The sequence below is a fragment of the Eulemur rufifrons genome, chromosome 8, assembly GCF_041146395.1.
Source record: "Eulemur rufifrons isolate Redbay chromosome 8, OSU_ERuf_1, whole genome shotgun sequence".
Taxonomy (NCBI): domain Eukaryota; kingdom Metazoa; phylum Chordata; class Mammalia; order Primates; family Lemuridae; genus Eulemur; species Eulemur rufifrons.
Window position 1 is genome coordinate 51,052,484 of NC_090990.1, and position 16,206 is coordinate 51,068,689.

The following is a 16,206-nucleotide window of genomic DNA, read 5'->3' on the forward strand; positions in this document are numbered from 1 at the left end:
ATGTATGTATTTGATAAATCTGAAGGGAAAAACAGGTTATTGAACAAGCATGTCTCCAGAGAAAAATGTGGGTATTATGCTTCTGGGTTTTTTTGTTATTGCTTTCTACATAAGAGCATCACCCTGACCCTGTTTTCCAAAAAAATATTTGATTCTTAAATATAGATTGCTGTAGATGTGAATAGAATATACTAATTTTTCATACTTGATCTGATTATCTTAGTCCACGGTAGGATGTATACGTTTCATGGTTCAGTTATGGTAACATTAAAAACATATTTACTGTGCTTAGAAGAAATGACACATGCTCCTTTCTTAATACTTTCTGGCAATATTTCTCATAGCTTGTTATCCCTTAAAATTATTTACTGACCTTCTAAAAGGAGGCTCTCCTTGTCACTTAAAGGAAGGGAATTACAGGGTAGTTTTATGTTTTATGTTTTAGTTTTATGCAGTTTTATGAAGGCAATGAGAAAGAAAAAATAAGAAATAGTTGATCCTTTGGGTTTTATAAGGAATGTGGTGTAGGGACCATTGGGAACTAACAATTTGTCTTTTATTTCAGAGTTTATAAACACATAAGGGACTTTCTTCTCAAGGAAAAAAACACCGCACAGGACAAGATCTGTCTTTTCACCTAGACCACATTTCTGTGATATAAAGAGGAAAAATTCATGGATTTGCTTTTCTGTATTGGTTTTAAGTATTTTAATACTTCTAAAAATGATATATAATCTTTTTATTTCCTATCACATCTATTTATTTCTTTTAAAAACAGACTCCTTACTTAGCATTTTTTGAGTGTATTTGGATTTTGTTTGTTAAGGAAGTAGTATCGTGTTGAATGTTACTCTTCAAAATGTTAATTTCTCCTGTAAGTGAAACTTGTTTCACTGCAATGAAATTTAAGCTTTAAATAATTCTGTACACTAGAACTGAATTTTTTTTAGAATTTATACTTAAGAGCTATTAAGGTTTTTATCTGAAGTAGTCAAGGACACCAATGCATGAGAGTCCTATGAAGCTTAATTGTGTGGAAGAGTGGAAGTACTTGATAGAGTGGGAAAGGTTTGGTGGGAAAGATAAAGAAGTGTATTATTTTAAGATAATTTTGGTAAGTAAGACTAATTAGTTTTCCAGATGATTCAGAAATAAAACACTGCCATTGAAGCTTAAGCATGTCTTTATGAAAAGTAATCAGCTATGTAGAAATTTCTTACTTGGTGTTTAGATTGAATATTTACATATTTTAAAAGATTTGCAAATAGTTTCAAAATTCATTGAATGATTAAACTCTTAAGTATTAGTCATTGCCTGGGGCCCATTCTGTTTGTGTTATTCTATGAGTTAAAAGAATAACTTACCTGTATGTAGGTATGAAATTAGTAAAGTAGCTCCCCAGTAAAGTTTTTTTGCTAATTGAGATTAGTTTTTACTCACAGTCCCTAGATTTTAAAAAGATAAATTCAGAAGAGACTGTTAAACATATCTATTTAGCTAAGCACTCCCTAAGTGGTATATTTTTTTTAACAATTCATAATAAAAGTAAAGAAGTTAGATCTTGAAGGAAATTGAACTAAACTTGAAAAAATCTAAATCTTTTCATAAAGAAAATGAAACTGAGCAGAGAGATTATGCAATTTGTCCTAAATCAGGGCACAGTTAAGACTGGGATGCAGGCTTCTGAATTCCTAGTGCTTATTTCCTATAGTACCATTCTATCCTCTAAATTATTGCTCCTGTAGTAATTGGAATTAAAATTAAATTAAGTGACTTAATTTTGTATGGGGGGAGAGGGATGGCTAGCCCTTGGCACAGTACTGCCTCTACTTTCACCTTGCAGTAGGGCCCCTAACTCCTTCCTGGCTTCTATCCCCATCTCCATTGCTGTGAGAATCTCTGAATTAGAGTCTACATAACTAAGTTATGGCAACACTTTAAAAAATGGTGTTGGAATTGATTTGAGGGGAAAAATTCATTCAGACAGTTGTACTCATTGAAAATAGGCTTTTGATTTCTTAGAATAAAAAGGTCTAATGATTACTTTGTGTTTTTACTATCTTTTTTTTGGTAAAAATAATGGTAATTTGTAGTTAATCTTTTACTCTCCCAAATTATAGTTTTCTGTTGTATGGAACATTTCCCACCATGTTCTAGAAAAATATAAATGAGAATATTCAAATCTGAGGCATTCAATATTTGATAGAACTGTTAGCAGTTTTATCAACTAAATCATATAAATATATGGGTGAGGGTGGCTTGGTATAAAAGTTACTAGAGTTTGTTTTTTTATTTGATTTAGCCCATTCATACTCTGTGTGTGTGTCTTTCTGTATCTGTAGTGGTGTTTTCCATGTCAGATAAAATAAATATGTATGTACCCCCAAGAAACCCTAATTTTTCAAAATTACAGATTTTAAAAAGATAGTAGGAAGTACTAGGTTTTCCTCAGAATCGAAAAGTAGAAGAAGAAAATGGAAATGGCTCATAATTCTATAAGATAATCCCCACTGACTTTGTTTTTAAAAAGAATGAGTAGAATATGAAACTGGTTAGAAAATCCCAACAGTATAGAAAGGTAGCTCTCTCCTCAAGAATACAGAAGAAAAAGAACACAGGGAGAAGGCAGCTGTCTGCAGGCTTCACCAGAAACCGAATGTGCCAGCACCTTGATCTGGGACTTGTAACTTCTAGAACTGTGAGAAAATAAATTTGTGTTGTTTAAGCCAAAAAAAAAAAAAAAAAAAAAAAAAAGCCAGGCATAGTGGCTCATGCTTGTAATCCCAGCATTTTGGGAGGCCGAGGCAAGAGGATTGCTTGAGGCCAGGGTTTCAAGACCAGCCTGGGCAACACTGCAAGGGTGGAGGTGGAAGTATAGCTTGAGCCTGGAAATTCCAGGTTACAGTGAGCTGTTACCAGGCCACATTACACTCCAGTCTGGGCGACAGAGGACTCTGTCTCTTAAAAAAAGAAGTATAACATGCAAAAAGGTCTCTTCCCTGACCCAGACATAACTAGTGTTAACAGATTCTTGTGAATCCTTTTGGAGAAAAAGTTTTATACATATTATAGCCCAATATCACTTTCTATACTTTCTTAAACTATATATATGTATATATAGGTATATATTTTTAGCATTTTTTCCCTGTATCAGTAGACACAGACCTTTCATTCTTTGTAATATATTCATAGTGTTCTATTGTTTAGGAGAACTCTGTATTATTTTTAACTAGTTAAATGGTGGATTTTCAGTTTTTTTCCAACTTTTTGCTATGAACAACATTATAGTACAGAATGTTAAACTTACATCTTGGTATACTTTAAGTGCGTTGGCAGGGTAAGTTCATGTTGGCAAAATGGTCTCCAGAATGGTTGAAACAATCATATTCCTACCAGTAATGTATGAATGCATTTTAAATACATTTTAATCCCCAATTTTAGATCTTTACTGCATACATTGTGTAGTTTGAGCTTTTTCTAAAAATAGGTATTGTTACAAATAAGTACTTGTTTAGCTTTAGTTTTTTTCTCTCTCCTTCCCCATTTCTAATTTACTGTAGTAATTAATGGTAGATGTTGCAAGTTTTCCTGGAGGGTATTAGAGATAACAGTTTCTAAAGAGACAGGTAACAGTCTGGAATGACAGATGAGTACTAGCAGTACTCAAAGCATTTTGAACATGCTTTGAAAACCATTTTAAAAAGAAAAGAGAAAGGAAGGGGCAAGGAGAAAGGAGGTAAAGAGAAAAATTTTTGCATAGTTATTTCTCTAAAAAGTAAAGAAGGAACACTGAGTAGTCAGAGGTTCTAGGCTTCAGATCTGCCTTCACCACCTACCATGGAATCTTGGTCTAGTCAGTTTATCTCCTTGGGTTTACTCTTCTATAAAATGAGGTGGGCGGAATAGCTATTATTGCCAGATTTATGGTTATGATCAAGTAATTAGATGCATTTGAAAATGTTTAGCACTATATAAATGTAAGCTGATTCTGCAGTTCTCTTTCATACCTAAATAAAAACTCCTCTCATTGCACACTGAAACCTCCTGTATTACACTAAACTCACATTTTGTCTTGAAAGATAATCATTTTTTATAATATAAGTAATGTTAACAGTATGAACTGTTTTCAAATGCCAGTTTTCTAGAAATTGATCTTTGATTTAATTGGATATAATTACTTTTCAAGAAACTAATCTTGACTGGGCGCGGTGGCTCACACCTGTAATCCTAGCACTCTGGGAGGTCGAGGCGGGTGGATCGCTCGAGGTCAGGAGTTCGAGACCAGCCTGAGCAAGAGCGAGACCCCGTCTCTACTAAAAACAGAAAGAAATTATCTGGCCAACTAAAACATATATAGAAAAAATTAGCTGGGCGTGGTGTGCATACCTGTAGTCCCAGCTACTTGGGAGGCTGAGGCAGTAGGCTCGCTTAAGCCCAGGAGTTTGAGGTTGCTGTCAGCTAGGCTGATGCCACGGCACTCACTCTAGCCAGGGCAACAAAGCGATACTCTGTCTCAAAAAAAAAAAAAAAAAACTAATCTTGGCCGAGTGCGGTGGCTCACACCTATAATCCTAGCACTCTGGGAGGTCAAGGCGGGTGGATCGCTCGAGGTCAGGAGTTCGAGACCAGCCTGACCAAGTGCGAGACCCCATCTCTACTAAAAATAGAAAGAAATTATCTGGACAACTAAAAATACATAGGAAAAAATAGCCGAACATGGTGGTGCATGCTTGTAGTCCCAGCTACTTGGGAGGCTGAGGCAGAAGGATCGCTTAAGCCCAGGAGTTTTGAGGTTGCTGTGAGCTAAGCTGACGCCATGGCACTGTAGCCCGGGCAACAGTGTGAGACTGTCTCCAAAAAAAAAAAAGAAAGAAACTGATGTTACTCCTATCCCCAAGCTGATACTATAGAATTTTATTTTGGACATAAAATACTAACATGTATCTATAGGCAAACCATCTCTACTTTCTTTTCCCTATGCTAATCTAGATACGCTTTCAAATCAGTCCTGGAAACATTCTAGTATGTCGAACATAATACGATCATTAATGTTATCGTTGAATACTGGATGCTTTGCTGTATACTAGCCATGCTTACAGATGCTACCAGTCCTCTAAACATTTGGTAGCTTAGTGATCGGAAAGTATTGAGGCCTTTTTCAGAACTTTAAAATGATAACTATTTACCAATAAAACAACAGCCAGGTAGATATTTGTTGGCATTTAGTGCTGGTGAGGTCTTTTACAAACTGAAGTACACAGACACCATTTGCCATTCAAAGTCCCTGTTAATATCTAACATCTGTAAAAATGTATTTTTTATTCTTCAGTAGCATGAAATCTTTAATCAGAAAGCTGTTTTTTATTAGAAGACTACTAAATGGAATAATTATTGGAATATTCATAAAGTTACTGTGTGGCTAGTAAACTTGGGACCAGATGAAGATGGCCCCAAAGTTACAGATTGCTGTAACTTTGCACAGGGGTTGTGCTTACACTTGGGAAATAAAGTATAACTGCAGGAAACACAAATGGATTAATATTTTAAACTATTGATTTGCTGTATAATAATTTGTGTGGTGGTTAAATCTATTTTAAGCCAGAAATGTGTAGCTCTGCCCAAAAGATGTTAAGCAATCTAGAAACCTTTTTGTGGTTACATTACTCTTTTCATGTCATCCTGCTCTCCAGCTTCCCATTAGAGGAACCAAATTAAAAAGTAGCACTGTATTGACTGTGTTCTGGCAGAGTAACTTTTAAATAATGATAGTGGTGTGACATTGTAAGTATATAATACCGGATACTGTCCGTTTTTGTTGTACAGCGCTAAAGGAAAGAATCATTCTCTTGTAAGGATTTAAAAGAAAAAAAAATAGGACTTTGAAAAAGTGTGCCTCAAAAGAACTTTACCTGAGTCACCATGTGGAATCTAGAATTCCATGCTTAATACAGTTGAATAATTTGGATAGTTTTTAAAATAATTTTAATATCTTACAGGAATTTGGCATAGATGCTTAGCTTTTGAAAAATTGAACATTTCCCTCATTTCTGTTTTGTTCTCCTTCCTGCCTCTCTGCCCCATTACTTAGCAGTAAGAAATAAAATATTACCAAATCCATGTCTCTCTTTTGCTAGTACTTTTAGCCTTTTATCATCTGTTTTCTAATGGGCATGAAATCCATAGCTCTGAATGAACTGGCAAGGTTTTAGTTATAAAGTTTGTGCCATTTGAAACAACTTTTGAGTTTTTTTTGAATTTCTCCTATCGTTTATGTTTGTAGATGACTTTATAATTGTGAATTAACTGAATAAAGGTAAAACATATCCGCATGGTATGTTTACAGGTGGTAACATTACTAAAATAAGTTGCTAACAGTTTTATCTTTAAATTTTCCACTTGCTTGTGGTTAACTTTATGAGAGATAAAATGGTACAGTAGAGGGAGAATTCTAATTGAGAATCCATGATCTTCCATCAGATAACCTAAGCTTGAATGGTTGCTAATTCTGTCATAATATGTTGTTTGTTAGTAAAGTTAACCTAATGTAGTGTCTGGTACTTAAATAGCATTTTAATTTTTCCTTCTGTTTTTTTACAACATAATTTTTATTTAAAATAATGTCTTAAATTATTGCCCCCTTCCCTCTCATACTCATTTTTTTAAGCCAGAGACCAACTTAATAGCAAACTTTATACATAGTTTTTTCTGTGTTGATAGGAGAAAATCTATTTTAGAAAATTCCAAGGTCTAAAAATCTGCCTCTTAAACCACATGTTGTAAGGTCCATATTTGCCTTTAAAGTCTGAATCAGTCTATATAATTGTCTTCGTTTCTAGATTCAGGAGTGTTTTGAATTTTCTTTATGCTTCAATATAATGAAAGAGAAAGGATTATATAGGAAGTTTTAGTTTGTCTTAGATAATTCATACATTAAAACTTACCATAGTTTTTAGTGTCATAATAGTCCTTGAATAATTCTTGTAATGTTCGTGAAGATATACTGTATAAAAAAGCTAATTTTTCTTCTTTTCTCACCCCCCGCCCCCAGCCATCTGTTGAATCTTCAAGTCCAGGTAAGTATTTTCTATATTTTTTATCATTTCTGTTTGACTAACATTTGTCCTATTAGTTGCATAAAAGTTAGAGGAGTTAGACTGTCATCTGACTTGCTTTTCTTCTGAATGCTTCTTTTCTCTGGGGAAAAAGAAATGGATGAAATGTTTGACTGCCCATGAAAGTACAGGTGAGGCTGCTATGAGTTCATCCTCATGACTATTTTTGGGTTCTTTCTCTTTTTTTAAATGCATTACCATATGTATTTCTTAAAGTTTTAAATTATTTGACTTAAAGTATATATGAAGTATATTGTTTAAACAGGAGTCAGTTAGCTTAGAAATACTTGCTCATGTAGGAAATTCAAAGTATTTTATTTGAAAAAAAAACTGTTAATGCATTTACAGAGGGAGGGAAAAATAAAGTAACCAAAAGACTCAATAAGTGAATGTTTAATATTGTGACTTAAGGAAGTTATTCTTAGATTTGAATAGGATCAAGTTTTATCCTCTGACCATACATCTAGGTTTTTTTGTTCTTTCTCAAAACAGTACAGAATCATTTTTTCCAGACTTGGAGATTACAAACTTGTGATCATTGTATCAAATCTGGGTCACAAATATTTTTTGTTTGATTGCTGTAGTGATCTTTAAAAATTAGAGTATTTTATATAAAATCTGGATTTAGGGTTCTCAGTATCAACTGCAGAATCTGGCACCAATGGGTACAGCATTCCTACATGGCAATAATTCATTAAACAGCAGTAAAGAAAGAGTCAGGTCCTAGTAGTGTTTTGGCCTCAGTGTCCAGTGACTTTCCAAGGAGAGGTAGGACTGCCTTCTGCATGTGGGGTACGCGGGTTAAGGAGCAGCCCAATATAGAAGAGTGAGAAAGGCAGCCTTCTGAGCCAGCGTAATGTTTTATTTGACAACATCTCACATGTTGAATATTTAGATATAATATATTCCACATTACTGAATTTTCCAGATTATCAAAGCAATCATCTTTCTGTGTTTTGAGTTTTAGGAAAAAAGCTTTTAAAAATGCTTAACATGAGCCTTTTTTCAAGGTTCAGGGTCTTTTTAATGAACACAAATCATTGTACTCTGTGAGGGTTGGACAAGACCAACTCTCTTTTTTAAATGATCAGTGTACACAATTAATAGTTGATTTTGTCTTCTTTATTTCAATAGAAAATACTCTTTCTAATATGTTTGAGAGTAAAGTACATTAAACTTTGTGACATTTCTGAAACTCAGGGATTTTTTTTTTTTTTTTAACTTCCTGGTTTATAAAATATTCTGGATGGTTGAGGTTGGAAGTAATCTGACCTGAGAAAAGTGTTAGATCATCGTATCCTTTTTAGGACATTGAATTGTTTCCAATTTTTTTTCTTTCAAACACAGAAGACATTTTCATTGAAAAAATAGGTTCTAGGTGTTACTACTGAGTTTTAGATATTTTTTATGAATTTTTGAGACATTCATCAGGTAATACATGGATGTATAAAAATAATCATACGACATCTCTATGGTTCTCCTGGAGAGAGTTGGAACCCATTATATTAAGTGAAGTATCCCAAGAATGGAAAAACAAGCATCACATGTACTCACCGGAAAATTGGTTTCCCTGGTCATCTCCTAAATTCACATCTGGGAATGATACCAATCGGATATCAGACTGAGGTGGGGGGTGGGGGGAGGGGATGGGTGTATGCCTACATGATGAGTGCATTGCGCACCCTCTGGGGAATGGTCATGCTTGAAGGTGCTGACTCGGGGAGGGGGGGATGCGAGGAGGGGATGGGTATATACCTACATGATGAGTGCAACGCGCACTGTCTGGGGAACGGACACGCCTGGAGCTTTGACTTGGGGGGACAGGCAGTACATGGGCAACGTATGTAACCTGAACTTTTGTATCCCCCATAATAAGCTGAAATAAAAAATTAAAAAAAAAATAATCACTCCAAAAGCAGTATTAATAAATGGCTTTTTTGGTTTTCATTGCATTTGAATCAGCCTAGGCTGACCTGGAAAAATAGTGGAGTTGGAAGAATACAAAAGCCTTTGTGGCTTGTTGAATACTTATACATAAAGATTGAATATTTATATTTTTTTAGATTGTTTTCAGACTGAGGAAGATCTTTTAAGTTAACATTTGTAACATCAGGCTTTTCCCCAAGGGAATATTTATTGTTCTTATAAATAATGCTAGTTATAGGCAGGTACAAAAATTGGTGGGGAAAATTAGAAATAGAGGCTTTCTGGGAAAAAAAAAAAAAAAGGTTTGGTCTGCTGGTACAAGGCTGTATCCTTTGTAGCATCTGTACTTTGGAATCAATGCTAGTAGTCATAGTCACATGATCATGTTAATTGGTTTGTCTATAGACTCCACCAGTGTAAACCAAAGTAGAGGCACAATACAAGGCTTTACTGTAAGACTAGTAGCCATTAGAGGTGCGGATAAGGGAGGGGAAGATAATTTAAAGAGTGACTAAGTGAGTGAATGTGATATATTATAAGCTGAATTTATCTTTGAGTCGCACAATACAAGGCTTTACTGTAAAGACTAGTAGCCATTAGAGGTGCGGATAAGGGAGGGGAAGATAATTTAAAGAGTGACTAAGTGAGTGAATATTATATATTATAAGCTGAATTTATCTTTGAGTCTTTGAAAAGATGTAAGGTACCTTTTAGTAATTCTGTAGTAGGCTGGGATTTTATGACAAAGCAGTGGTATTTTCCTCAACTCCGAGGAAAATATATTTATTTTGCTCCTTACCCTAATCATTTACTATTGAGAATTTTTTTCCCTGGGAGACCTAACAGTGGGCCTAGCAATTGACAGGAATAATAGGGAGGTTAGTTGGTCCCAAAGAACAAGATAAAAAGAAGTCAGATAAAACAGAGAGATCAAATAAAGGCAAGAAAAAAAAATTGAAATTGAAAATTTGTAGAAAAAAGTATAGTATGTATGTTGGGAAAGGAATTGGAAAGTTCACCTCCACGTTGTTACTTGACGTAGTAAGGAAGTGAAGTGGTAACTTTTCACATACAATTGGCTTTGCAAATAATGAACAAAAAAATGGGGATTTCAGGTAAGTCATATAATACTCATGATTTGATGGTAGTACTCTTATGAGCTTGAATTTTTTTTTATAGTTAATAGAGTATAACAATAAGTTCTTAAGGAATTAAACGTAATTATTTTTGACAGTGCCTACATCCAACAAGAATTATAATCTGATTGGGGTAAGACAAAGAGATTTTTGAGGTTTGTTTTTTTTTAGGGTCTCTATGCCTGTAAGAGAGAAGAAAAGTATTGCATCATCTGCAGGGATACATACTTTTTGACTACTAAGTATCCCAGAATATTCCTGGGTGAACTGAAAAGTTTCAGGAGAGTTTATCATTGAAAACTCAGGAGAAATAACAATTGGCACAAAAAAAAAACTGCAACTAAATTAGTGGTTCTCAAATTGTGCTCCTGTGGAACCCTTGTGTCCATTCCATCAAGCAGCACTAAGATGTTCTACTAAAATTTTGCCAAGCTTAATTTCTGCAAGAAATTAAGATAGTACACTTTTCTAAATGTTTTTATTTTGTAAGTCATTCTAAAACATTGGTAAATGTTGCTAACTCATTTTTACTATATTCTAGTATAAGTTGATATCTGATTTGGCAGATAATTATTTAATTATTTCGTATTTTCTTATACTTCTCAAAGAACACAATGACTTCTAAGTGCTTTGCCATCTAACCTGGCTTGCAGTTCACTCATCATAAACATAGGCTCTCTCCTTAAGTATTCTTTGAGGCAGGATATTTACATGAATTACAGGAAGTTTGGAGTGCAGTAAAAGGGTAGATGTTGAAATTAGCATACCCAGGATTCAAATTCCATCTTTGCCGTCTACTGGCTCTGTGAATTTATACATGCTACTTAAACTCTTTAAGTCCTCCCTGAGTCTTGCTTTTGTTTTTTTCTCTTTATAAGGGTGATAATACCTACTTCACAGGATTGTTTGAGCATTAATTGACATAATGTATGTGAAGTGCTTATACATACTATCTAGCACATAATAGCTACTCAAAAAATGGTTCTTATTCTAAAACTTGTGGGAGGTCACTGAAGAATCCTGTCCCTTATTATTCATAATTATCGGGTTTTTAGGAAGTTGGCCTCTTTATCCCTTTGTTTTACTTACATAACAGTTCACTTCAGAAGCATGAATTCAACTATATAATTTACTAATAACCCACTTTTTTCATTTTCTTTGTATTTACAAATGCTGACTAGAAGTGTAATTATTCTTTTACTGGGTGTATTGATGTAAACCATTTTGTGATATTTAAGTGTTCTTTTGCTGGAGTGTAATAAAAGGACAGGTCCATCTGGTAATATATAAACTTCCACAGCTTAAACTGATAAAAAATTGCTAATTAAATTTTTTAATGTTACATATTCATTTGTTTATTAGTAAACAGTGCTTTTGTAAGTTTTAAGTTCAGGTTTGATGATAAGTCAAATGTGGGGATATTTTATAGAATATATACGCCCAGCCTTTACAGTCTACTGTTACAAAGTTTGACCCTATTGAGTCCAGCAATATTCCTCAACTACCGGGCTAAAAATAGATTAGCTTACTCATCAGTTACCCACTAGATTATTTTAATGCCTTTGACAAGAGTTCTGTATGCAATTTTAATAAAATTTGCTTTTATACTCTGAGTTATTTCAGATCAAAATCAACTAGGTCAAGGACAGCTAATCAAACATTAGATGTATTTTCAAAGAAGTGCTAATGGAAGAATAGTATTTGAGTGCAGCTGTATTTTCACTAGACTGACTATATTCAGATGACTATGCCAGTCATCCCTCAGTATCCGTGGGCCTCCCATGGATACCAAAATTGTAGATGCTCCAGTCCCTGATATAAGATAGTGTAGTATTTGCATATAATCTATGCACATCCTCCTGTATACTTTAAATAATCTCTAGGTTACTTATAATAACTAATACAGTGTAAACACTATGTAAGTAGATGTTATACTTTATTGTTTAGGGAATAATGACAAGGAAATATGTCCACACATGTTCAGTAAAGATGCAGTTTTTTTTTCCGAATATTTTTGATACTGGTTGGTTTAATCCACAAATGCAGAACCCACGGATATGGAGGACCAACTTATATTCTTTTCAGGGGTCAGAGGGATTCATACTTACTGGGTCTATCAAACTTTAATCAAATGGTTAAGAATTGTGATTTTTTTTTTCCCCATACAAAAAGATTATTCTTACTTGATATGCCCATTTATTCATTGCAACTTAAATTTCATCGTTATAAAATCACAACACACTTTTTTTTTTTTTGGGGGGGGGGGAACAGGGTCTCACTCTGCTGCCTAGGCTAAAGTACAGTAGCATCATAGCTCAACTGCAGCCTCCAACTCCTAGGCTCAAATGATCCTCCTGTCTCAGCCTCCTAAGTAGCTGGGACTACAGGCACACACCTCCACTCTCAGCTGATTTTTTAAAAATTTTTTTGTAGTGATGGGGTCTTGCTATTGTCCAGCCTGGTCTCAAACTCCTGGTCTCAAGCTGATCCTCCCACCTTGGCTTCCCAAAGTGCTAGGGTTACAGGCGTGAGTCACTGCACCCAGCCAACACTCTTGTTTATAAACAGTTTTCTCTTAGTTTTGCAGTTGTAACTGAATATATAGGGGTGAGACAAGGCAAAAAATAATCCCGTTTAAGAGTTTTTTAATGGTGATGAGTAAGGGTAAGACTTTTTAAAAATAATAAATAATATTTGCAATGCATAGCTTTTTCCTGGTAGTTTTGACTTTTATCCAGCTGCAAATAAATACAGCATATACACTAAATTAATACTAATAAGATACACTTAATTTGGTTTACCAAACTTTTTGAAATATTCTTTACCAGGGGGTTCAGCAACATCAGATGACCATGAATTTGATCCATCAGCTGACATGCTGGTTCATGATTTTGATGATGAACGAACATTAGAAGAGGAAGAAATGATGGAAGGAGAAACAAACTTCAGTTCTGAAATAGAGGATCTTGCAAGGGTAAATAACATTAAGAGCTAGGGGGTGAAGTGGTTATTACTTTTTTGTGAAGAAAGGGAATATTTGAAATTTAGGATCTCTTTGGTTTGGGGGGAAAATTGTTTTATATCTAGTCCATACTGAAAAATTCTACATGATCACAGGTGGGATGTTTAAGGTTTGAAGTGAAAGGCATTTAAAAAAAAAACACAAAACTCTATTATGTGACATAATAGAATTCAGGTAGTAACTTTGTTAAAATACCCAAACATCTGCATCAAAAGTGGACTGTAAAGGGATTCTAAATTTACTCTTACATTGTACCTTCCCCAGTGCTGCACCTTTTATTTACTCCCCTTCAGAGCCAAGTATGTCTTGAGTTGTCATCGTTATCCTCATTTCCCATTCACTATATAAAGTGCTCGAAATTATCTCTGCACCTTCCCATAATGATGACCAGCGACTTTCATTATATCCATTGTTGTGTTCACTTTTCTCTCTCCACCTTACTTTTTTCTCAGTGGTATTTTTTGCAGTTTACCACTACTTCGATTTACTTGAATTCTGGAATACCTCACTGTCTACTTTTTCCTATCTTTTTGTTCCTATTTGGTATCCTTCACTAAGTCTTCTCCCTTTACCCAAGGTTTAAATGTTGGCATTTCCCAGTTCTCAGTTTTGGACCTTCTTTTTTTTTTCTCCCTCCCTCTGTCTAGATCAGTGCTTCTCAAAATGTAGTATGAAAGTCAGCTGCATTAGAATCACCCATGTACTTACTTTACAAAGCAGATTGTTATGCCTCTCCACAGGCATACTGAATCAGAGTCTCTGGGGGTGGGGCTCAAATCTACATCTTCCTTAGGTAAGTTGGCACTGTACACCAGATTTGACAATTATACTAAGCTGTGTGATCTGATCTATTCTCATGGTGTCTATGTGCTCAGTATTCCTTAGTTTATATTTCTAGCATGAACTTATTCCCTATCTCTAGTTTTGTTTATCTACCTTGACGTTTCTGTGCAGATATTTCAACAGACGTCTGTAAATTTTAAATTTCCAAAACAGAACTATTGACTTTTGTTCTTCCTCTACTTGTTCCTTCCCTGTCTTCTCTGTCAGTAAAAAATGGTACTATTGTTGCCTAAGTCAGAAACCAGGGAGTCATCTTCCTTCATTCCCAGTATCCAATTCCTGAATAAGCCTGTCATTTCTATCCACAAAAATGTGTCTTTTCTGTTCCATCTCTGCCTAGGTTGACATCATTTCTAGCCTAGACTATTGCAGAGGTTTCCTAACTGGTTTCCCCATTTCCTCCTTTGCCATCTTTCTTCTGCTATTTCCACCCAGCAGCCATAATGATCTTTTCAAAATATAAATCAATTTATATCAACATCCTGGCTTCTTGTCACCTCCAAAGAATATCCAGACTCCTTAACCTGGCCAGCAAGTCTACCTGCATGATATGGCCTCTCATCCATGTATCACACTGCCCCTGTTATGCTATGCTATAGTCGTACTAGCTGCTTTTGTTCTTAAGCTAGTTTCTTCTCGCCTCAGCTTTTCAGCTCATTCTCACTCTCTGGTATGTCCTTCCCAAGGCTGGCTCCTTATCCTCTGGGTTTGGTATTGCCTTCTCAGACTGGCCTTTCCTGTCCTCGAATTAACTTTTTTAAACCACTATATCCTCTTGAATGCTTTCTTTATACCAAACACAATTTGTAATTATATGTTTGTTTGATTTATCTCTATCCTCCATTGGTGTCATGAGGGGAGTGACCATGACTATTTTATTCACTAAAATGTTTTATAGTACCTAGCAAGAGTGGTCACTCAAAAAAAGTATTGAATGAATGAATGGATGGATAAATCAATCTGGCATGTGCTAATAAAATTTATTATGCATATGATATGCTATACTTGATGATAAAAAGAATATAAGAAATAAGACATGGTGCCAGCTTTTAAGAATTTGGAATATATAGTATTATGGAAAATGAATACTGATACTTCTATTGTAATAAAAACTAGTCTGTGTTTCAGAATTTTAGTTTGGAACTTTTTAAAGTATACATTTAAAGAATTTGAGAAGGAATCCTATTACTGTTTATATAAATCTTGTCATCTTGGATCATTTAATGATTAGAGCTGGCTTAATTCACAACTCCTAAACAATCTAATATTTTATTATTTTGAGCTAGAGAATAGACTTGGTCTTAATGGCAGAGATATATATTGGTTATCACAAAAGCTTTTCCAGAATGGATTAAAAAGCACACAAAGAGCTTGGGATTCAGATTATTCTTTTTTAAAAAAGGCTGGGAAACTATTCGAAAGACAGGGATAATTTGCTTGGCTGATTCAGAACTTAGATGAGCATCAAGTAAAAAAATTGATTTAACAGTTATTCACAGTCACTTCATATATTTGTGAAGTAAGAAGGCAATTATTTTTAGTTATTTGCTTACATTTACCAAAAAAAACTTATATCATTTTCAATATATTTTCTGCTTCTGAATAAACTATCCGTGGAATAAAAGGTAAAGGAGGAAAATCTTATATTTTCCATCTTATCACATTCTATATTAATGCAGATACTAATTAGCAAGAGGAAATAAGTACACTTTGTAATAGATTACAAGGTGGAATGATGGTTGTTTTCTTCTATTTCAGAAAATGGGCTGTTACATTTAATTAGTATAAAATTACTAATGGGCTTTGCTAAAATTTCAGGCATGTCATTGCCTTTTCCTGTTTCCCTCTCCTTTCTTCCACCCACTTCCTCAGTCCCTAATGGCCACCCTCCCCCCCCAAAAAAACTTCCTTTTGAATTTGCTTCCTTAGGAAATAGAATTATTTATGGAGAATAGAGAAAGGAAGAAAAAGGCAATGGAACCAATCCTTTATTATCCTTTTAGCCAGTCTATGCCTTCTTAGATTCTTCTCTAATTTCTCCCAGAAACAGCTAAAGCTTAGGTTTAAGCAGCACATAATCAGTAATGCTTTCACCTATAACCTGAAGCTAAGTAAGTTTAGGGCCAGCATATTAGATTTATTGTACTTACAAACTCTTTAGGTCTGA

The 16,206-nt window shown here is 34.6% G+C and overlaps 1 protein-coding gene across 8 annotated transcripts in view; it reads left to right on the forward strand.

Moving 5' to 3' along the window:
* MIER1 (MIER1 transcriptional regulator) overlaps positions 1-16,206 on the forward strand; it is a 67,833-nt gene that overhangs the window by 8,282 nt on the left and 43,345 nt on the right. For 6 of the 8 annotated variants that reach the window (XM_069480118.1, XM_069480116.1, XM_069480119.1 and 3 more), the window contains 2 exons: positions 7,049-7,073; positions 13,003-13,148. In XM_069480118.1, the coding sequence (XP_069336219.1) occupies positions 7,049-7,073; positions 13,003-13,148 (171 nt within the window). Of the gene's footprint in view, positions 1-7,048; positions 7,074-7,206; positions 7,244-13,002; positions 13,149-16,206 lie in introns of all 8 variants that reach the window. The other 2 variants (XM_069480114.1, XM_069480122.1) reach the window with 2 other exon arrangements.